This window comes from Epinephelus lanceolatus, chromosome 1, assembly GCF_041903045.1.
Source record: "Epinephelus lanceolatus isolate andai-2023 chromosome 1, ASM4190304v1, whole genome shotgun sequence".
Lineage (NCBI taxonomy): Eukaryota > Metazoa > Chordata > Actinopteri > Perciformes > Serranidae > Epinephelus > Epinephelus lanceolatus.
Window position 1 is genome coordinate 26,878,170 of NC_135734.1, and position 22,742 is coordinate 26,900,911.

Genomic DNA, 22,742 nt, shown 5'->3' on the forward strand with positions numbered 1-22,742 from the left:
AACTAACTGACAATTCCTGCATAGTACACCTTAAACCAGCTGAAGGAATGGTTATGTTGACAAAGAAGATTAAAAAGATGTTTGTACTTTTAAATAATATAACCTTAAAAAAAATCCTGTATTTGTCAGGCTGTACTGATGAGATCACCAAAGATCAGCTTGTGTTCGTCTACATTGCCCTGTGGCTAACACACGGCCCTGACCCCAACTGTGAAATAAATCTATATAGTGACTTAGAGGCATATGCAAAGAGGCCAATGTCTAACTGGGTGTGCATATTGAAAAAGTTTTATCCTCTCAAACATTTTGTCTGAATCCTGCTTAATATGTTCATTCTGTATTGAAGCAGGACTCAATGGGTGTCAGCTGGTAAGTGATGCAAATGATCAAGATTCTTACAAAGTAATTTATTACACAAAACACTAAGTTTCCATTTGCGTTTTAACAAAATGAGTTTCCAGTCTCATATTGTGCACATGGTCATAATGCACATAGGATTTGTATCTGAAGCACACAAACAAATTCCGACTTCATGTGTGCGTCCGTTTGTTGAAATAATTAAAGGAGAATGGGTCACAGTGTACAGGTACTTCACCCTAGTTGGCTGTGGAAACATTCCTCAGATCAGCAGGCAGGGCTTAAGCACTTAACTGTAGTTGGCAGGTACGACACAGCGGGTCCCCTGGCTGACCTCTCAGATTACATGTTGATAAAGGAGGTTTCATCATGGCAAATTTACTCATGTTAAAGTACAAAAAAGTATTTTCCATAACCTCAAAATTGAATACTGACAGAACCTGACTACTTTTGCTTAAGACAAAAAAAGTAAAAGCATTACACCTTTAGTAAAAACTGGGGAGAACAGTCTTTTGTGTGGGTGTGTTTGGGGGTGGGGGGGTAGGTTTGACCTAATGCTCCTTCTTCTTCTTTTCCCCTGTAGGAAGCAGTCCTCCTTACAGTAGGACACATTTACTGCTCTTCTTTCCCCGCCTGGCCTGTAGTGCAGCCCTGGTGGCCATCTCGAACACTTCCCTCACGCCATCCTTTGTTTTTGCAGAGCACTCCATGTATCCAAAGGCACCGATCCTATTAGCCATGTCCCGTCCATCCTCTGGTTTCACAGGCTCCTGAAGAAAAGGTCAGAAGACGATTTAGGAAACAGGCATTCATCACAAGGCGACTGTTTAGTTGTTTGTTTAATTTTCTTTACCTGCTTCATTTTGGCAAGCTCCCTCCGGGTGTGCTCATCGTTACGCAGGTCCTTTTTATTTCCCACTAGTATAATGGGAACATTAGGGCAGAAGTGTTTCACCTCAGGAGTCCACTTCTCAGGGATATTCTCTAAACAAGGGGACAAAAGAAGCCATTGTTAGAACACAGACACAGCTTCAGGGTGCATGTCAGAGAGATGAGGGTGAAATATGTTGCACAGGTTACATATTTCCTAATGCCGTAGTTGTCTTTTTAAGTGTATCTGTGTGTGCGTACTTGTGGTGTACACAGAGTGTCTACAGGAACCAGACACTTAAATTTAATTCTTTTTAGGCCATTTCAAGATCAAATTTTAACCAAATTTACGACTGATTTCTGGACAAATCTTTTTCTTAATCAAGTATTGCAGGTAAGTGCCGTACCTATGGCAACGCTGTCATGTGGTCTGGATATTCCCACCCATTTCTATTACAAAATGAAAGACGAATGTCCCCAGACTCCGATTCCAAAGTAAGGGAGGCTGGTCACGCGAGACTAGTATATATGTGGTCCCTTTCAAAGTTAAGCTTTAAGTAGGAATATGGTTACTACAGTGAGTTAGGTTAGTCTATATTTTGCCAACAGGTATTAAGTAAAAAGACAGGATTAGGTTTAGTTGCAGGTTTAAAGATTTGTAACATCAGAAATGTGGACTTTCACACAAAAGAGCTTGACTCCTGCTGCTGTTATCATTAGTCATACTTCTACTGTTATTAAACATATGATTATTGTCACATATGTATACTATCAGATATTAATATTTACTGTCAACCTATTGTACCAAAATAGCCAGAATTATAATTATAATATTATTACTTTAATTAATGTTGTTGTAAGCTACTGTCATTACCGTCTGTCCTGCATCTCTCTCTGTCTCTCTCTCTGTCTCTCTCTCTGTCTCATTGTGTCATACGGATTACTGTTAATTTATCATGTTGATCTGTTCTGTACGACATCTATTGCACGTCTGTCCGTCCTGGAAGAGGGATCCCTCCTCAGTTGCTCTTCCTGAGGTTTCTACCGGGTTTTTTTTTCCCTTTAAAAGGGGATTTTGGGGGAGTTTTTCCTTATCCGCTGTGAGGGTCCTCAGGACAGAGGGTTGTTGTATGCTGTAAAGCCCTGTGAGGCAAACTGTGATTTGTGATATTGGGCTTTATAAATAAAACTGATTGATCGATTGACTCCTTTTGACAAAAAGAAATTTAAAAAGATGGCTAGATTAAAATTAGATTAATGTTTGTGGAATTTACAACCTCACAAATACAAATTTAAGACTATTCAATGACTTTTACGGCTTATTATTTCTAAAATTGAATTTAAGACATCTTAAAACTTTTAAACAACACCCTTAGATGTACATAGGTGAGCAAAAGACTGGCATAATCACCACAGGAGTGTGCTAATATACCTCCCCGTGTCCAATAAATTTGCATGTTTAACTTTTTGGTTTGCAGCTGGTTCTTAACATGGCCTATTTAGAGCCTTTATTCAATCTCAAACTGGTCTATCTACTGCTCTACTGAATGTAATAATACAACTTACAGTACCAGTTCACAAACTACATAAGAACTGTGCTTTATTTCTAAATCATAATTTCTCACAACCTTTGCTGGCACTCAGATGAAATTTCTGTGTAAAAAAGAAAAATGTACCACAAACACTATCATGTAGCGTCAGCTCTTTGTTTCAGCTTACCAAGACTGTCAGGGCTGTCGATGGAAAAGCACATGAGAATGACATCAGTGTCTGGATAGGAGAGTGGACGCAGTCTGTCGTAGTCTTCTTGACCTGCTGTATCCCAGAGCGCTAACTCGACCTGCCAGAAGAGTTAACAAGACATCAGCCACATGAAGCCAAACCATGTTCAGGGTCCTACAGACATTTGACATTATACAGACCTAATGAGTGCAAACCAATATCCTGAATTCAGAAATACTCTTGTATGACACTGCTACTGATTTGGTGCGCATAAAAAAAGAAAACATCCAATTTAAATTGACTCAGTAACTATTTTGCATGAAACCACTTTAAGGTGTGCAGGAATTATTGGTTATTGTTTGTAAACCGTATCGCCATCGAAAGTAAAAGCCAGCCCCAGATTCACTCTAGTCTTGGAATGAGCTCTGTCCACTTAGTGTTGTGTCTCATTGTACTGCCTTTTCTTCAGTACTGTCTGTAATTTTTGTAGCTTCTTCTTAGATGTGTGCTGCTCCTTACTGTCTGGCACCTGCCTGCTACCTTTTTATAAAGTCCTGACTCAGCCGCACCCACAGAAATGGAGGGCCGCTGGAAGGATCTGGTGCATGGGCCCTTCCCAAATCTGCTCTACTTCCATTAACACATGCACATGCTCTTTCTCTCTCATAGTTTAGATAAGTGAATTTCTCAGGTCATGTGGCTGGCCGCAGTTCTTTCACAGTTTTTCTTTTTCTTTTTTTGCAACTGTTGGGTACAAAACAAAACAAAAAAAACATTCATGCCATTTTTAGAAGAGGGCGTTTTCATTATGAAACAGGTTTCATTTTCCCGAAGCAACAATAAATACAATGATTGTTTGCTGTTTTAATTAAGTAATGGTGAATATTTTGGTTTAAAATCAAATGTGGTTACCATTGTTTTATATATAGAAAGTTTTCCCCTTTTCTTTCCCCATGGAGGGAAATTTTACATCTCTTAAATCACATGCATCATTGTGGAAATGTTACTAGAAAGTAGTATAAATACCTTGGACACTATTAGACTACTTTTTCATAACACTGAGGATTTTTTTATGGTATTTCAAAGTACATATGGTAAGTGTCACACTCTTGAATTCAGGCAGCAACTAAATAAAATATATATTAAGTAGAAGTGTTTTTAGACACACCTGAGAGAGCCAAACTGATTCATTTGTATGATTCAAACATGTTTTGTTTTTTTCAATAAAAGGTCCAATGTATAGGATTTAGTGGCTTCCTGCAATGAGTTTGCAGATTGCAACAAACTGAAACTTCTTCTGTGTGCCAATCATGTAGGAGAACTGTGATGGCTGAATCGAAAACAAGAATGTCCCTAAGTATAGCCAGTGTTTGGTTTGTCTGCTCTGGGCTACTACAGAAAAACATGGCAGACTCTGTGGAAGAGGACCTGCTCCGTATGTAGATATAAACAGCTCATTCTAAGGTAACGAAAGCATGATTCTTATTTTCAGCAGATTATAAACTAATGGAAACATAGTTATTAATGTTATATTCCATTTAGGGCAGAGTGACATCCTATGTTTTTGACCAAATACTTTAATATCAATATTGCAACATTATTGAAGAGTTGACTACATAATTAGATGTTTGATAAATGATCATCAATAATGTGGATATAATGACTAAGTGGGTAAAGACAAAGACAATAGAACAGCTACAACAGTCTGGTACGTTCAGAAAATTATATCAATTAACTGTAATACAGCCTTTAAAACCAGGACAAAACAACACTTACAATATCCAAAATTTTAGATGATATCTTGATATTCTTATATCAATATGGTATACACATACCGCCCAGCCCTTGTTCCATTTCTGCCAGTATATCCCTCTAAACCCTACACACTGGACCTTTAACACCACACAGAGGGACCATATTATTTAACAGTTTAAGAACCTAACTTGAGCAAGAGCTGTTATTAAGACTAACACATGCTTTGTTAAATACTTAACAAGCTTTTCATCAATCCAAGCCCTCAAGGCAAGTTAATTTTATTTGAATCAATCAACGCTTCACTTCAAATTACATCACATGCTGTTGGATTGCTGGTGAGAGGGAGTGGAAAGTAAATACAACCAGCACCATAACCCTGTTGTTTTAAGTTACATAATGCCGATTCTAGTCTTAAATGTGAGAAAGGAAAAGTTCTTCGTACCTGTTTGCTATCGACTTCAATGTCAGCAACGTAGTTCTCAAACACAGTGGGCACATAGACCTCAGGAAACTGGTCCTTACTGAACACAATGAGCAGACAGGTCTTCCCACAGGCTCCATCTCCCACTATGACCAGCTTTTTCCTGATTGCTGCCATAGCTGCAGGCAGGGGACAGAAAACAGCAAAGGTTACAACACGAGAACACTTTATCTACAACAACAGGGACGTCCATTTTATTGCATTCAGGCATTATGCAACTTGTACCTCCACGCCTGTGAGGAGCGATGAGCAGCCACTAACCTTCAGCTGTGTTGACACATTGCCAAACCAGTCTGAAACCAACACCCCGGGCTAACTTTTTAACTTTCTGCGGCAGCATCAACATCACGGCTGTTTATGATGGTCCGTCAGTTGTACACTAAGTCTGACACAATGATGAACATGTGAACTGCATAAAACTTTAGCGAACATGTCTCTTTTGTTGATTTAAGGCTGAATTTTAAGTCAGACTAGCAGCGCTCTCCCATGATGATACATTTCCGCTACTGTGTTTCTGACCCACCCCGGGATAACTTGACAAATTATTTTACCTAAACGTTTGTCCCACATCTAGATTAGACCATTGGCTACATTTATGTCAAAGTCTTGATAGCTGGTACCAGTGTGAGTCATTTTACTGTAGGCTGACCTAGATTTCACTTAGCAAGGAGGTTCTGTTTACAAAAGACTTGACGCTAGCTAGCGTTACTGTAGCTAACCAGCTAGCGTTAGCCGGATGTGGCTAATGCGCTAAGTTTACATATTTCTAACATTATTCAAAGGTAGTACGGGACACATGTGCGACATTTATGTTATAATACATTTAATACCACCGTTTTTAATTTTTTAAAACTATAACCGTTCAGCTGAACCTCGCTTTTTCCTTTGTACCGGTACGGCTAGCTAGCTAAACAGGCTTAGCTTAGCATAACGGAAGTCAAAGCGACTCTGGGTCCGTTAACGTTAGCTAGGTGGCTAGCGTCGGCATCGGAGGAAAATATAGATTAAAAATATACATAGGACCATATTACTGACAATAAAACATGCTAACAAGGTGCTGCAACTCAGCTTTACTTGTGAATATAACATGCTCACCCAGTGATTGGTTTAAAATCTATCCAGATGGTTTCCAAGTAGTGCTTTGTTGGCCTCCGTCGCTGCTCCCTGACTGCGCTGCTGCTGCTGGAGGATTAACAGGAGGGAAGTGAGGGGGTGGGGAGGGGATATCAATACACTATTGTACAAACATTTCAAAAATTATACTTTATATATGCAATAAATTATTATTATTATTGTACTCATTTTTTTGGTAATTGTTACTTTTATTATTGTAGTTATTATTATAAATGTTAATATTATTAGTTATGGTAGTAGCAGTAGTGGCTATGGTTCATAGTTGTTCCATGATCCAACACATGATGTTAAATAATGTTATGTGTTTTGTCTTACATGATTACAACCCCTGTCTGCAGAGCAATTGAAAAATGCAGTCCTGCAGTGGCCCCTGTGCAGTGGTGGAAGGAAACATACAGCAGCACTGTACATAAACACAGTGTGTGTGTTACCTGCTTTGGGGCCCCAGGGCAAAAACTAGCTGTTCCTTGTTCCTTCTCTTCTCTTTGAACTGTGTACATTTTTCCTGGAACAAAGCTGGAGGCTACATACATGGCCCCTGGTTTCCTGTTTGGTAACTGATTGTTATTGAACACTAATTAATTTAGGAATATGCACCATGTAAGCACAAAAGGCTTTTTCACAGCAGTTATTTTCACTTTTCACAGTAGAAAAAGCTCTCACTCAGTTTAAGTGTCCCAGAAAGTCATCATAGTGTGACAGTAAAATAAAAAAAACTTTATTGTCCCTAGAGGGAAAGAAAGCCACCATACATACCAGCAATCATTTTTATCATTTACACCAGTGCTGCTCCTACTGTGACAAGTCGAAATGTATCGTGTCAAAAAAGACGTGTATCAACAAAAACAATGACGGTTTTGAAAATAGATTTGGACACCGTAGTTTCAAAATAAAGTAATAAAGCAAGATCCAGTGTAATGCTCTTATCATGTTAGTGGATATTGTGCTTTAGCTTTTCCAAGTCCGAGCATGCAGGAGCCATTTTGGTTGACATTGCACTGTAGTGGTGCAAAATATTTAACACATTCAACTGCAGCTAATAAAATGACCACAATCCAGCTGATGTGCAGTGAGCCTGGGGCTTGCAGGGCCCCCAAAAGTGTAGATCCCTGGGGGGTTTTGTCCACTTGCCCAGTTAGTGACTTGAGCATTTCCATTTTATGTTACCTCTTTTCCAATTTTTTGAGGGAAATCATAAACTGAGCTTTTAAAATATGTTGCATTGTTGTAGGTTACACTACCCAGCAATGTGTACAAAAGTTTAAATTAGCTCCACCTCAGGCACATTAAATGCTGTGTACACATTGACACATCTATAATTATAATCAAATCATATGATATATATGATAATATAACAGTCTGAAACAGGCTGTTGCATCATAAGCACATTTACATTTATTACTTTAAGTTAGCTTTACTGACAAGACTTTACATTGTGGTGTTGCTTATTTACATAAAGTGGGAACTACTTTGTGTATGTGGGGTAAATCTGACACACATTAATGTGGCACAGGCGCTGATCTTCTGTCAGTTGTTCAATTAGACCCCTAACAGGGATGATATTCACCGCAGGTCAGAAACATCTGTGCTGTCATGAACCTGACAGAGATTGTAATGAGAAAAGTGTTTTGATGATGCCCATCATTTAACTACGGACTGAAAAATGAATGAAATGTTTCAGACTAATAGGTTCAGACGGACATAGAGAGATAGTCGGTTCTCAGTGGGTGCAGCAGTGTATTTATAACTGCAGCTCTTACTCTAATCCTGATAAGAGGCTTTCTCAGCACTGCTCAGTTCCACCTCGTGGCAAACCAACTCAGGCGTGTTTCCATGAAAACAGTAATACTAATACCTCACATTCATTTGTATGTTCATGTGGCAAGTCTTTCATCAGTGAAAAAAAAGATGCACTATGAAAAAAAGAGAGAGAAAACATTTCTGAGGTTTATTTCTCTGAAATCCACAGGCATGTACGATCCTCTTCTGAGAATAAAACCAGCAGTCTGTAAACAGATGTCCTTTAACAGCTAACAACAGCGTTTGCACAAACAGCTTTTCATGTTAATGCTGGTAATGAATGTTGTAAGAAGATCTGTGATTTAAAAAAATGATTCTGCACATTAAAGAAATACAAAATACACACTTAACCCTGTCATGTCTTTTAAAAGGACTTGTCACCCACCTCTGGCCCTCCAGTTTGCATGTCATGTGTCAGCTGATAATATTGGTAACTACACGTCTCATCAGTGTATCAATTGTGATTGGATCTGACCGTAATAAAACCCAGACATGTAGAGAGAAAAAGAGTCATTAGCTCCAAGCAGAATAATCATCAAAACACACTCTGTATCAGGATGGCAATAAAACAAACCGAAAAAAGGGGGTGAAAAGTCATGTTTAAGAGTTTGTGCGATGGCTATAGTAGTGCCCAAAAGTGTCACATGACATCACGGTTGGTTCAGCCATGGTTCATCAGGTTCATTGATTTCATGACGAGTGAATAAACATTGCTTTGTTAAGCACTCTTTGCAAACCTCAGGTCCAGCAGAATGAGCTCCAACGCAAAGAAAACAGACAAAAACCCAAATTATTTCTGATGCTGTCTCTTGCTTGGTTGTTCCAGTAGAGATAACCAACCCCTTACTGCAGTCGCTGCTCATTTCACTGATATATTATTGATAATTCTGGGCTGTCTTATGGAAAAAACAATTGGGACCACCAGTCTGAAACATGCACAAACCTCTGTGACTTTCTTCTTACTGGTGGGGCAAATAAAGACAAAAAAAATCACACATTGGCATTGTAGAAATAAAATCAGTTTACAGCAGCTGGAACAGACATATGAAAATAATAAAATATATTATTCTGGAGAACAACAGCAGCACTGTAGTAAGACTGAGTTCATTCATGTCAGTGCTCTCCCTCTGGGCCTTTCACTGTTGCCCGGGGTGTCAAACTGTCCCAGATTCACAGTGTGTGGTCATGGAGTGTGACCCTGACCCACGTTCCTGTCTCTGTGTCCTGCACCAGAGGGACAGAGACCCTCATATGTGGAAAGGGTAGTCCTGCAGGAAGCGCAGCAGAGGCTTTGGGAGTGGCAGCTGGTCGGCACAGTTTGTGTGTCTGTTGATGGTGAGGCGCGTCAGGTGCTGCAGAGAGGGGAAGGCCTCTGGTTTGTGCAGGGGTTGCATCAGCCTCAGAGGCACTCCGCTGTCTTTAGCCGTGTGCTTGGCAGCGTCAGGCTTTGTTTGGTGGTGGATGTCATCAGACGACTGGCCCTGCGGTGTGTGACCCAAGGCCGTGTAGTGCTGAACTAGGCTGAGAACATCTGGGAAGGACTGCAGGTGAGGCAGGCCGGGGGAGATGGAGTCCAGCCAGAAAGAGCCCCTGCTGTACTCTATGCGTACACTGGTGGGTCCACAGCGGGTCTTAACTGACAGGGCCAGCATGTACTGAGGATGACTGCTGTCCCGCACCAGAAATGTGCCTTCAGACTTTTTTAGGAGAGCTTCCCGAGCTTCACTCGCTGAGATGGAGCCCCAGTACCAGCCTGGAATCACACACATGGATTGGGTATCAGGTTTTATTTTTACATGAATGTAGTTCTGATGAATGTAGCCATACGAGTGGTGTTACTGGGGGTGGTGTTAGGTTTGATTCCTAAAATTTTCCCACAATATCAATTATGCAAAGCTATGTTCAGTGCACATATCACCCCTCCCCAAATGTCTACCATATCAGACTGCTGGTGTACCTGAGGTCTGTAGATACTGGAAGGTGGTGGTGATGCAGCGGAGGTCCTCTGCTGGGTCACAGGGTGGAGGAGCAGGATGAGGGTGGCATGAAGCTCCCCAATCCTCATGATGGAAAATGGTCACTGCCCGGGCAACCATTTCTGACTGACAGTAGTCCTGTTAACATACATGACCCACACAGTGTTGGGTTACGAACAAAAGAATTTGTGCAAGCTTATATTGTATTATTTTACTCTGTTCAGTAAAGCAAGTCCTGAGCATTTTATATTGAAGATGTTAAATATATGTTTTGGTTGTCTTTGTCAAAAATGAGCTAAAAAGCACAAAACCAACCAATCACCAAGGTGGAAGATGTACTCAAGTATTTTTACTTGACTAAAAGTACCACAGTAAAGAAATACTCTATTAAAAGTCCTGCATTCAAATGTTAAAGTACTTCAAGTACAAAACTAATAGCACTCTTTATTCAGAATGTTCCATATTAAAATAATATACATTATATCACTGAATTATTCTGCTGATGCATTATTGTATCAATAATGATGCAAGATTGTAAAAGTGGATTTTTTTATTTTATTTTATTTTATTTACAAGATATTCTCTCTGGTAGCTCATGTATTTTACCAAGGGACAACAAGCTCTTATCTTTATCTATAATAATACACTATAATTTATTTGTTGATCATATTTGGTGTTTTTAATTGGAATATGTAAAGTAACTAGTAACTAAAGTAATCAAGTAAATGCAGCGGGGTAAAAAGAATCATAGTAAAGTAGAAATATACAGTAGCAGAAACTGGAAATACTCAAGAAAAGTACAAGTACATCGAAACTGTACATTAGCGCAGTACTTAAATAAATGTAGCCTACTTAGTTACAAAACCAATAAACTAAAACAAAACAAATAAATCTGCTGGTAACAAACAACCCTAATCCACCAAAACACACACACACAACACAGAATTAAAAATAACTTGGTCTATAAAAGCTGAAGGCTTACACTTCATTAGGCAGTTACATCATGTAGCCTAACAATTACAACTCGTGCACAAAAACAGACTTTAAACATGCACAAATATGTCATTCGTTTAAAATAATCTTACCTCAAATCAAAGAGAATCATAAGGATCCAATCCAGTTTGATGAACAGTTAAAAACACAGTACAGTGAATAATCCAGCAGCCTCTCAGTAAATCATTAATAAATCAGTCTCAGATGATGGCGGAAAAAGAGAGGAATATTCCTTGTTATCATCTGTTGCAGGAATAAAAATGAGAATAAATAAAATCCCTGTGTGTGCTGTCGGTGTTGAGCTGCAAATGAGAGTGTGAGGTGTGTGTGCTCTATATTCAGTGAAGTGCAGGACAGAAAACAGCTCAGTTCAGTTTGGACTGACGGCGGTTCCAGGAATCTGTTTCCAAGAAAGGTTTTGTGTTTCAGCGCCCGCAGTGACAGACAAGCGGCTGCCAGCAGCTCTATCAATGCACACACTGACAACACACACCACTTCCTGCAATCCTTTGAAAATAAGATGTTGTAATTTTGCTCTTAAGTGGCAATTCTGTGAAGTGCTTTTTATAACATAGGATGACAGTTTATTGGAAAAATGGAGCAGGCAGACAAGCTCTTTCTGCTGTGAGTAATGACTCATTTAAAACTTTGTAAATGTGAATTATTCTTTGTTATAAATGAGGTCATGAGTCCAAACTCTCAATTGAAACCCAACCCACTGCAAAATTTTGAGTCTTGAGAAGTTATTTAGTTATTTGGAATTCACTATTATATCTCGCTTTACATTATACCTTTGAAATAAACAAGAAATAATAAATAAATAAAAATAAACAAAAATAAAAATGCTGCAATTAAAAATAATAATAATACTAATTCTAAAAAACTGGCGGTAAGCTTGGCTACTGTCCAAAGAAGCAGGATAAAACATTTCTTAATAATGGGGTGAAAAAAATTAAAACAATGCTTGCCAAATTCACTTTTATTTTTCATTTGGGCCATGTCAATTGTAATTTCACGGTTATATGGTTTAGATGTACACACTCAGTTACACCTGACTAAAACTAATGCAGTCAACCATGCTTTGAACACACAGTCCTGCAATGAATTCCACTTTCACATAGTTTTTGCTGTACATTATCTGGGTGTACCTAATAAACTGGCAACAGAGTGTGTAAGTCTGTATTTATTCATATGAGTAGACTATTAATTCACTTGAAATTAAACACTGGGCCTCCACACAAATTAGGCCTACGATTTACTGATTTAATTTATTGCAGAATTAAATTTGACTGTTTTTTTGTTCTTAATATAATTTTATTGTTTCCTCAATTGCCTGTCTTCAACCTTTTATTTTGAAGGCCAACATCCTTACTTCCGGTACTGTTAGAGTTACCTCTGTCGGTGTTGATGCAGCTACCGGCAGTAATTTGTTTAATGTTGCATTTGTGTCCAGTGGGAATACAGCCCGTCCACCTCTACACGTCTGTGTCACACTGTGAAATGATTTCTGACTTTGTATCTTTAGATGACACACGTGCACTTAGTGTCATTTGGTGAATAATGTACAGTTAACCAAACATTAAATTATAAAATAACCTTAACAGCAATAACCATGATTATTTCTTATTATCCTGAAGAAAATTACCTGCAAACGGTTCATTTGTTTTCCTGGAAAATAACTGAACTGTGTCAGGTCAGAAGTCAGTGTGTCTTCACAAAGGTTCACCATCACCCACCCAACAGCTCCCATGTCCGCAGATAACGACCACTTGAAAGCTGCGATTCAGCTCTGAACCGTGTTTCTAGGAAAAAATGTTCACATCAACCGAGTTTCCTGCGAGGTATGAAAGCAGCAGAACTGCACAGCTGAAGGCTTCTGGGTACAGAGACTTCCTGGAAAAGACACACACACAACCAATTGACCTCTGCTACTGAGCTGTGATCCCTGCTGCTGCTGCTGGCCTGCATGACTATCACACACACACACACACATATTCAGAGAGAAATGACGACATAAACACAAGGAAATAAAGAAAATATTTTATTGTAGGACCGTGTAAAACAACAGCCTTCAGCTGAGTGTAGTCAAACCTCGCTCAGGTGACTGAAGAAGGCAACTGTAGATGTGACATGGATAAATTTGGTAAAAAGTGAACTGTGGGTAAAGCATAGGCTGCCTATACTCAGGCAATATAAAGGCTGTTCCACCCTAAGACAGAAATTTCATAACCATTTCCTGAACATTGTGAATCAGAATTATTGATACCAGTAAGAATAATAAGCTCCTTAAGTGGAGAGCAGAGAGAGGAGAGGGCAGATGGGAAATGTTGCCGTCAACTTGGATAGGAATTGGCAAATGTTAATAATCAAGAAACTAAATTTAAAAGGCCCTTTAACCCTTTAATATCAAGTTGTTATCTGTGGTGTCCAAACTGTATGGATTCAACAAAAGAGAAATGACGCGTTAATTGGCCTGCTGATTATTAGAGTGGGGATATTTTGAAACCATTTTTCCTTTTTGATACTGATCTGATACCTGAGCTTGTTTATCGGCCAATACTGAGTACAATTCTGTTCCACTATTTACAGAAAAATCAAATCTTCTTCATTGCTCTAAAACAGCAGCTGCCAGAGGCTGCGCAGGACAACTTGCTGTGTAGGCTCCTGTTTCAGAGTAGCGAAAAATAATTGATTTCCGGAAACTGGCCTTTAACCACGTGTGAAACTAGTTTAAAGTTTATTAATAAATTACGCGGAATCATAATGTTGCACAGAATTGCACACTCACAGATACCCGATCCAGCATTTTAGGCAGTAATGGGGGCATTTTTGATACTGGTATCTGTATGGGAACAACATTACTTTAGAGGTGGTGGTAGACAGATTTTGTTACCCTTGGTGTTTTCAATCTTTATGTTAAGCTAAGCTAAGCTAAGCTAACAAGCTGCAAGTTGTAGCCTCACACTTAACATACAAACACGAGTGGTGTCAGTCTTCTCATCCAACTCTCAGCAAGAAAGTGAATAATTTTCTTTTCCCAAATTTAATTTTCCTGTCATATATTATGTGTACCAGCTTGTTCAAGTCTTAATACAAAGCTTTATATGTTTACAGAGTGACACAATTAAACCCAAGACTCCGTGTTCATTTATGTTTTTCACCATTTCACATTAGGGAAACATTGTAGATGTTTTGTGCATTAAACACTTTCCCCAAAAATTCAGCCTGACATATTTGGTATCTCTGCAAAGTATTCAATCTCCACTACATTAATACATTAATTTTCTGTAACCACTTATTCTGTTAGGGGTCGCAGGGGTGCTGGAGCGTATCCCAGCTGACATTGGGTGAGCAGCGGGGTACACCCTGGACAAATCGCTAGACTATCGCAAGGCTGACATATAGCGACAGACAACTATTCACACCTACAGGCAATTTAAAGTCACCAATTTAACTGCATGTCTTTGGACTGTGGGAGGAAACTGGAGTACACGGAGAAAACCCACGCTGATACCGGGAAGACATGCAAACTCCGCACAGAAGAGCTCCCCCACTCCGGTGTTCGAACCAGAGACCCTCTTGCTGTGAGGCAGCAATGCTAACCAGTCACCCTGACTGGATTCAAACTGCCAACACTGTTCTTGTTCAGGTTTGATAAAGCAGTGCCTTTGGTGTATCTTAAAGAGAATTTAAAGTCTTAAATATCACTTTTATAAAATGCCTTTCTTTCACCACAGGAAACAAATATGATTTCTGCTTTATGGTGGATCTATTTTCCCTGTTTGGTGTGTTTTTGTAGGTAAAAAGAAAGGAATGTAAAGAAGCTAAACAGTCAAATAACAAGTCAATTCACAGATATCGTGTTGGTTTGCTTGTGTACTAGTGTGTAATGCCTTGTGTGTGTGTGTGTGTGTGTGTGTGTGTGTGTGTGTGTGTGTGTCTGCGTGTCTGTGTCTGTTTATAATGTCTAACTTTCTTCCCCGTTCTCCCCGGCACCCTTGATGAGGCGTTTGTTGCCCCTTTTCCCTCCCGGTCCGCGGGGCTTGGCAAAGGCCTGCTTTAAGGTGTGCTCCATTGGGTGGACCTCCTCGTACAGGAAGTCTTCTGTCAGGCCGTCGCCATTGTCTATCTCCATCTACACACACACACACACACACACACAGAATAACACACAGATTATTAGCTTCTCTTCTGCAGACAATTCATTTATAGAGAAATTTTGGTTTACTTGTTTACTGTTTATTTGTTTGTGGTTGTTTTTGGGTGACCTGTACCTTTTTGGTGACCTCCAGCTGGTAGTCTCTCTCCACCTCGTCCAGTAGTCTGTTCTTACAGCTGGAGTACAACATCCGTTCTTTGATACTACATGTGTAGCCGGGCATCGAATATATAAACACTGGAAGGGAAACAGAGTCGTCACTTAAGCAGCTGATACAAGTATATGCACTTCACTCCCACCTTCTCTAAATGACACACTACACCAGGGGTGAACAGAGGACAAGAACATCCTGTTCTTGAGCAGAGGCGCTATCACTTAACCTTAATCAAACAGGAGTCGGAGTACTTGTGTTGAAAACTAGTCAACAGGAGCTGCTGAGATTCAGAAAAAAGGCCTAATTTTCACTGCATGATACAACTTAACATTTAGTTAAAGGAATACATCACCCACAAATGATCTTTTCCACATCCATTACTCACACTGTGATACACTGAATTCAAAAAGAAAACTCAAACTGCTACTTAAAACACTTCCCCATAGGAGTACTGCGCTTTCTGGTCATACATTTGTGCATTTTAGTAAATTCAACGTAACACAGTGTAAGCCATTTATATACAAATGATCATTTTCGTGGGTAGAGTATTCCTTTAGGTGCATGTGGTCACTGTGAAAAAGGCCACTGAGTATTTAGTGTCTGAAAGCTGGTTTTTGACCCACTTGGTGTCATTTGAATGAGCCAAATTCACAACATCAACATACAGAGTGCTCCAGGGATGACGTTTTTCTGTAGGCCAGCGTGGAAGTTAGCATCATCCTGGCTCCCTTGTCAAAAAACGTATGGGGTTTTTCCATTGGATAAAGAAACAAGATGAACACCACTTTCATGATTATTGAAGCCTAAATGCAGTCACCAGAGGTAAAAAGCTAATGTTAGTCTATAAACAAACTACACTACCCTCTCATGACCCAACGTCATTACCATAACAAGACTGTATAGCTGTGTTTGGCCCGGCTCCGCATGATGACATTCTGTAGCATCATTTAGCCACTTGTAAGCAACTGCCATTTTTTTAAACACATAGAAGCTTCAAAGTTCACAAGTGGGGTATTTACTGACTATTTTAGGTAATAGAAAAAAAAAGTGAGTCTCTCAAGCTTGCCATATTTCAGACATCTAACCAAAAACCCACTGACTTTGAGACGGGGGAACCGTAAGTGGTAAAATGCATGGTAAAGTCATTTCCAGGTTTTAGGACTCATTCCTGGGGCACTCTATCACCACCTACTAAAGTTGATATGGTGACATGTTGGTCAACATTTGTCTGTTTACACCCCGAAGATACGACGCAACATTGTCATTCATTTGGAGTATTTATGTGTCCAACCTGACAAATGCGAGTTCATTATATGCTCTTCTTTTTGCTCTGTTTTGGTCTCCAACCACTCCTGAGTGAAATATCTGACTCTTTAGCTGCTAAATTCAACACTATGTTCACCAGCTAACTGTGTCAGTCTGTCGTCTGGGCCTGGACAGTAGTGTACAGTGGGTTTATCACTGAAAACAGATGCATGCTGCCAGGTGCATCGTAGTGGGGGGACAGTGGGACTGATAATACAAGGCTTGTACAGGAAGTCCAATGGGAGGGAGGCCTGAAAAAGCCTGGAGTGAAAAGTTTGGTTTTGGCTGCCATTTGGTATTTCTTACTAATTAGTGCCATCACTAAGTTAAAACTGGCTGACTAAATCAGTTGAAAGACTGAACTTCGTATAAAAAATAGAGGAAGCTCTCTGAGGCCCCTCCCACATCTTAAAGGTGCAAAATGGTTTAGTCCAGCCGGCACTAGAATTTGTCTGTAAATGCAGCTAGAGCCCAGTGAGTGACTGCTAATGCTACTGGAGCACCAACATACACTGTTATGTCTTTCCCCATGAAAGAAATCCGTGGTAAAAAAAAATTTAAAAGAAAAGAAAAGGAAAGGGCAAACTTATATATATCAAAAGGTGCGTGAAAGAGACATGGATCAAGAGAGGAAGGGCGGGGGGCCCACAGAGACTGCTCAAGCACAGGGCCAGGAATTTGGTGCTGCACCCCTGCACGTTGCTGTTGGTAATGAGGTTGATAAGAGTAGTGAGACTGAACCAAAACAATCAAGTTGTGGGCAATAAATCCAGAAACAATGAGCTTAAAGATGCTAAAATGCAGAAGAGAGTCGAGTAATAGTTTCCTGTGGTTTTGCTTTCACATCACACATCGTCACATGTCCCAGAGACGTAAAACACAGATTAATCCAGCGTTAAGCGTGGGGTGGGGACCCACATGGTGCCACTTGACAAAGGCGTGAGGTTATGGATGATTTTCTGTAAGATTCACATGCAGCTCTCTTTTGTCTCTTGAAAACAGAAAGCTTAGTATATATCTTTATGATACCTGATAAGAAGAAAATTTTATGTTACTTTCCCTCCGTGCATTAGTGCAGTAAGGCTGTGTATACTGACCCAGCGCCTCCTGCAGCTGACCCTGGTGGGAATGTTTGAAGATAAAGAAGTGGTATCTGGGTGAATCTGTGGGAATCCTGTAGGGAAGCTCACGGGTCTCTGTCGGTTTGGTGTGAACCAGCTCAATGGTCTCTTTCTCTACATCCAGCCTCTACAACACCACATACACAAACAAGCTCTGTTCAGGGGTCAAAGTCATGCACGGCCGATTTACTGCATTTTACTGACAAACACTGGCACACAGTTTGTTCCAACAATATCCTGACAGCTTGTTTTTCATTTACAGGGAACATGTTATATACTGCACGCTATGTAAATAAAGGTTCTCTGTTCCGGCTCACCAGCTGTATGTAGTTGATGCGTCTCTGCTTGAGTTGCTGCAGAGCTCGTTTGGCCTCTTCTTGTAACGGGAATGCAAGACCTTGAAGTGTTTGTGCCCTTTTGTCTAAGCCAAACTCCATCGTAACCTGCAGGATAAAAGAAACATAGAAGACTAAGTGTCGATATGTCCACACATATGACAGAAAATAAAATGCCAGTGAGTCAAACAGATGTAACAAACCCTCGCTCGTGCTGTTGGAGTCCCAACCCGTCTGCGTTCATCCTGTCGACATAAGAGACAGTTTTATATCTCTTCTTCACGCACACACAGTAGAGTTTGTGAAATAGGAAAATCTACGTACCCACACAACCTTGTCCTGCAGGAAGGAAGTAGAAATACAGGATGAGAACACATAATGCACACATGTAGTTCATATCATATTCAGACAGTTTGTTTAAACTTCACCTCTGTGACTTTAATTCGTTGCAGTTCCTGCTCGGCTGCTGTGAGTGGAGCCGGGGAGCAGCTGGAGGACATGTGTCGCAGGTATCCCTGGAAGCACAGGTCGTCCTGCACACAGCCACACAAACACAACGGTACTTTATCATCAGCAGTTGAAGATTCATTGATCATTGATTAATTCATTGATCAATTACCATGCACGCTGGACAGGATTTACTCACTTCAACTGTGCCAAATATTTCATCTTTAATGTGACCTCCTCCAAACTCTTTCTTCAGTGTGGCACGGGTCGCTGCATACACCATCTTCTGCCTCACCTAACGGGTGCCGGGACAGACAGACAGGATGATGTCATATAATATAGGTTATTATAAGTGTTATTTCACTGTGATGTTTGAGCTTCATTGTGCAGACTGATGAAAGTGCAGAGACACTACAGGGCTGTTTTTTTACAGCAATATGCTGAAAGGGAAAGTTTCTCTGTGCTCACATGAAATCTGAGTTTAAGCCGTTTACATACCAGCAGGATTTTGTGACATCACAACTACAGTTTGGAAGCCAGTCACATCAGAATGCAACATACACAACTATATTGTGGAAACCTGAAACCTTCAACATACACACATGGTGAATGGACTTTACATGTAGTAGGAGACATCCTGAACAATATCTGAATAGTAATAGATTTGGGGTTTTCCAATGAGGGAGGAGTAGATATAATCTTATATATAGATTTTTTTACAAGTTGTTTTTTATTAAGAGCTGCAACGCTTACTGAGTTAGTGGTCGACTATCAAAATTAACTAATTTTACTAATAATAACTACTAATCAATTAGTTTAGTTTATTTAGTTTATAAAGGACAATATGCACTTACATTACTCATTCATAAGAATTAAAGATGTGTGTACCAGATTTAGCAGAGAAGCTAATTTCCATCTGTAGTCCTCATTTGTATAATCAAGGAAAAAAAAGTCAAACTTCTCTGATTCCAGCAGCTTAAATGTAAATATTTTCTGGTGTTCTTTACTTCTCTATGACAGTAAGCTAAATATCTTTGGGTTGTGGACAAAACATGACATTTGGGGACGTCATATTGGGCTTTGGGTAACACGGATTGACATTTTTCACCATTGTCTGACATTATATAGACCAAACAACTAATCAAAGAGAGATTCATCAACAATGAAAATAATTGATAGTTGCAGCCCTGTCATTCACAAATTATTATTCAAGGTAGAGTACTTTATATTCTCTTAGACACAATGGTGTTTTCTAAATCAAACGTATCGTTAAACATAATTGGGCTATCATTGAGAGTGATACTTTGCTGAGAAAAGTCTTTCTTGAACCCCCATTTTTTCTTTCAGATGCGCCCTCACGTGTAGGGACAGACATGCGTTCACATCTTCCAGCAGACAAAAAAAGGACTTGGTTATCCAAACCTTTTGGCACTTTTAAATGTATGCATTGCCCTCACTGCGACAACTTCATGCAAACTAAACATTCTATTGATGTTAACACAAACAGAACTTATAAACTAAATGATTTCTACATAGGCCGTACAAGAGGAATCGCCTTGCTGAGCATAAATGTGCCATTAGAGCAAAAAATTGCGACTACCTCTTTAGACATTTCAGTGAATTTCATAATGCTAATTATTCATTATTACATATAGAGGGCCATATAATGTCATGCCATTATATAGGTCATGTGATGGCCTCTGATTGGTTCCTGCCACCATATAGGTGGGGTCATACCTGTGTTGTATGGTTTGAAAGCCCTGACACAGACCTGCAGTGGTCGAAACATGTTGGCTCTTTGAATGATTTAGCCACTACAATAAAGGCTTTTTAATATGTCCTTCCTCATTTTTCTTTAATTTTTCTGAGTTCCTGGATTGCCTTCCTGTCGATCCTGTTGTTTTTATTTAGTTTCTGTTCTGTTCAGTTACTTTGGATAGGAATTGTAATTTAAAGGTAGAATGATGTAACTACAGAATAAATATATTGGATGTGTTAAAGGCAGGTGTAATACCATATCACCAATAAATCATAATGCCTTTCTTAAAAATTTTAGCCAAGACCAGCAATTCTACAGGTTGCTTTGTTGGTTGGTTAGTCCCAAAAAATTTCCCCATCCTTTGGCCACAGTTTTTGCCCATGTTCGCTTTCATGCTGGGACCCAGCCCCAGCATGAAACTGGGGCCCAGTGTTGTTGGCCGTTAACAAAAAGGCACACATACACACAAACTGGTTGTCGTAGGGAGGCATAACTGGACTAGTGACAATTATTGTGAGGATGTGTGTGTGTACATGAACATGTGAATGCATGCGGTACGTGGTCGCAGCTATTGCAAATTTACACTTCAACTGCAGTTATTGTTACTATCATTCAATAATAATAATTATTATTATGTGAGCCTAAACTTATTTTAACATTTTTTTCAAGGGTCCTACTGATATTCTTTTTTTTTTTTAGTTTATGACAACTTAAAAAAGATTTGTAGGTTTTGTTTTGTTTTTTTTAAAAAATACAATCACTATGGTTGCAGACTTTGAATAACTAAATGTGATCAGTGACAACATGTCAATCGGCCGGTCCAGACATACTGGTGATTGGTCAGGTGACCAGGCGATGAAGATCCACTCGTATCCCTGTGCATTCTGGGAGTCCAGACGGTAGAGGATGTAGCAGGGCTCCTGAGGTGTGAGCAGAGGAAGCAGGAACTGATCGTAATCCTTATCCCAGCTGTGTACTGGCTCTCTGTATGAATCTAACACCAGCTCTTCTGCAGACAAAAAACACCGATCAGCAAACTTATTTGAGGACTTAGACCGAGTCACCTGCAAGCTTACGTGTGTCAAATCTCGTTTACCATTTCTGATGACAATCTTCATTATTCTGATGGCACCTCCTCTTGCTCGGGCCAGAAACTCTTTCAGCTCGGATGTTGCTAAAGTAACCAGATATAAGGCAGACAAGTCAAAACTGAGGATGGGGGGTTGAAAGCAAGTGAGACAGAGTTGGGTAGGGGAAGAACCTGAGACTCCACTTCAGGGAGAAAATTTGATCCACTGCCAGATAGTCACGCCATCACCTACAGTGACTCGGACAGGGCATGTATGTACCAAAAGAACCCCTGAGAGGGTGATGCAATCAGCCTCATTTTCCTCCAATTTTCACACCTATGAATGATAGTTTAATACGGGAAACCAGATTTAGCTTTTTATTGCACTGCCTGCCTCTCCCTCACCATGGTTACCAAACACAGCGGACTCATAAATGATGTAAGATCAGGTGAGAAAGGTGAGAGAGGTATGCTCCTGCCAACCCGTCCCCCAACGCTCCAATTACCAAATGCCATAACACACATGTAGCTCTTAAACTATCCATAAATACCTGTGGGGCCTAAATGTCATAAACACTGGTATCACAACATAGAAGACTTAACTGTGAATCAGTCTTACAATATACAGGCTTAAATTTTTAAACATGTGTAGCCTTTACAGTCCAGTTATTTAGACCCACAGGTTTATCAAAGTAAAGAGACCACTTTAAGATCTTAAAAGAGGATGTCAGAGAATATAATCAGTGAGGTTGTGAGGATGTGTTAGAAGCTATGGCACAGCTCAGAAAAAAATTTAAAAAGCACTTAAACTAAATTAAGAAACAACTACACTAACACACAAAAACACTCAGATTTAAGAAAATTTTACTTAATGAAAAATACTCACCATTAATTCCAGTTTGGTGTGACATCTTTTGGCCGTCAGCTTCACACTCCTCTCATGCAAGAAGGACCAGGTCCAGGTCTCTGTGTCCTCGTTCCTCTTGCTCAGCAGGTAGGCTGCCTCTCCACTGATGGCAGACAGATGGACCCATGCGCATCAGTGACATAAACGCCTCGAGGGTGACTCGGGAGATTCCTAACACTTGAAACACAATCTGCGGAACTGTGGCTGATGAGTAATAACGTGCCTGTCAGTGGATATGCCACCCTAACCACTGATCTAAAACTGTTTGCGTATCGATGACCACAACTTTAAAGGTCTCGGGGGGGGGGGGGGGGGGGGGCCGTCTCCCAAGTCACACACTGTCCTGTACTGTATTGTGTGTGAGGCCGTGTAGAAATCCACCGCTTATGAAATCAGGG

At 40.0% G+C, this 22,742-nt stretch overlaps 3 protein-coding genes across 3 annotated transcripts; all 3 read right to left on the reverse strand.

The window, feature by feature from the left end:
* Positions 1-386: 386 nt before the first annotated feature.
* LOC117257391 (transforming protein RhoA) lies at positions 387-6,395 on the reverse strand. Its single transcript, XM_033627555.2, has 5 exons — positions 6,281-6,395; positions 5,147-5,304; positions 2,947-3,067; positions 1,211-1,341; positions 387-1,127 (listed from the first exon to the last, which is right to left on the reverse strand). Exons 2-5 carry the CDS (start codon positions 5,300-5,302, stop codon positions 954-956), a joined length of 582 nt encoding a protein of 193 aa, XP_033483446.1. The 5' UTR covers positions 5,303-5,304; positions 6,281-6,395; the 3' UTR covers positions 387-953.
* Positions 6,396-8,244: 1,849 nt separating this feature from the next.
* cishb (cytokine inducible SH2-containing protein b) lies at positions 8,245-11,511 on the reverse strand. The gene is made up of 3 exons (XM_033625889.2): positions 11,181-11,511; positions 10,077-10,233; positions 8,245-9,872 (listed from the first exon to the last, which is right to left on the reverse strand). Exons 2-3 carry the CDS (start codon positions 10,213-10,215, stop codon positions 9,367-9,369), a joined length of 645 nt encoding a protein of 214 aa, XP_033481780.1. The 5' UTR covers positions 10,216-10,233; positions 11,181-11,511; the 3' UTR covers positions 8,245-9,366.
* A 1,632-nt stretch (positions 11,512-13,143) lies between these two features.
* twf2b (twinfilin actin-binding protein 2b) lies at positions 13,144-22,546 on the reverse strand. Its single transcript, XM_033625770.2, has 11 exons — positions 22,324-22,546; positions 21,465-21,542; positions 21,199-21,377; positions 18,809-18,904; positions 18,591-18,695; positions 18,487-18,501; positions 18,366-18,407; positions 18,145-18,270; positions 17,804-17,954; positions 15,363-15,484; positions 13,144-15,223 (listed from the first exon to the last, which is right to left on the reverse strand). Exons 1-11 carry the CDS (start codon positions 22,346-22,348, stop codon positions 15,056-15,058), a joined length of 1,107 nt encoding a protein of 368 aa, XP_033481661.1. The 5' UTR covers positions 22,349-22,546; the 3' UTR covers positions 13,144-15,055.
* Between the last annotated feature and the right edge of the window lie 196 nt (positions 22,547-22,742).

Coding starts and splice junctions, on each gene's coding strand:
- twf2b (XM_033625770.2), bottom strand. CDS start 22,348: ATGTCACACCAAACTGGAATTAATG. Junction 18,905..21,198: donor GGTCACCTGACCAATCACCA/GTATGTCTGGAC, acceptor GGCACCCGTTAG/GTGAGGCAGAAGATGGTGTA. Junction 18,696..18,808: donor AAATATTTGGCACAGTTGAA/GTGAGTAAATCC, acceptor GGCTGTGTGCAG/GACGACCTGTGCTTCCAGGG.
- cishb (XM_033625889.2), bottom strand. CDS start 10,215: ATGGTTGCCCGGGCAGTGACCATTTTCCATCATGAGGATTGGGGAGCT. Junction 9,873..10,076: donor CCAGTATCTACAGACCTCAG/GTACACCAGCAG, acceptor GTGTGATTCCAG/GCTGGTACTGGGGCTCCATC.
- LOC117257391 (XM_033627555.2), bottom strand. CDS start 5,302: ATGGCAGCAATCAGGAAAAAGCTGGTCATAGTGGGAGATGGAGCCTGT. Junction 3,068..5,146: donor TTGAAGTCGATAGCAAACAG/GTACGAAGAACT, acceptor CTCTTCTGGCAG/GTCGAGTTAGCGCTCTGGGA. Junction 1,128..1,210: donor AGCTTGCCAAAATGAAGCAG/GTAAAGAAAATT, acceptor CCTTTTCTTCAG/GAGCCTGTGAAACCAGAGGA.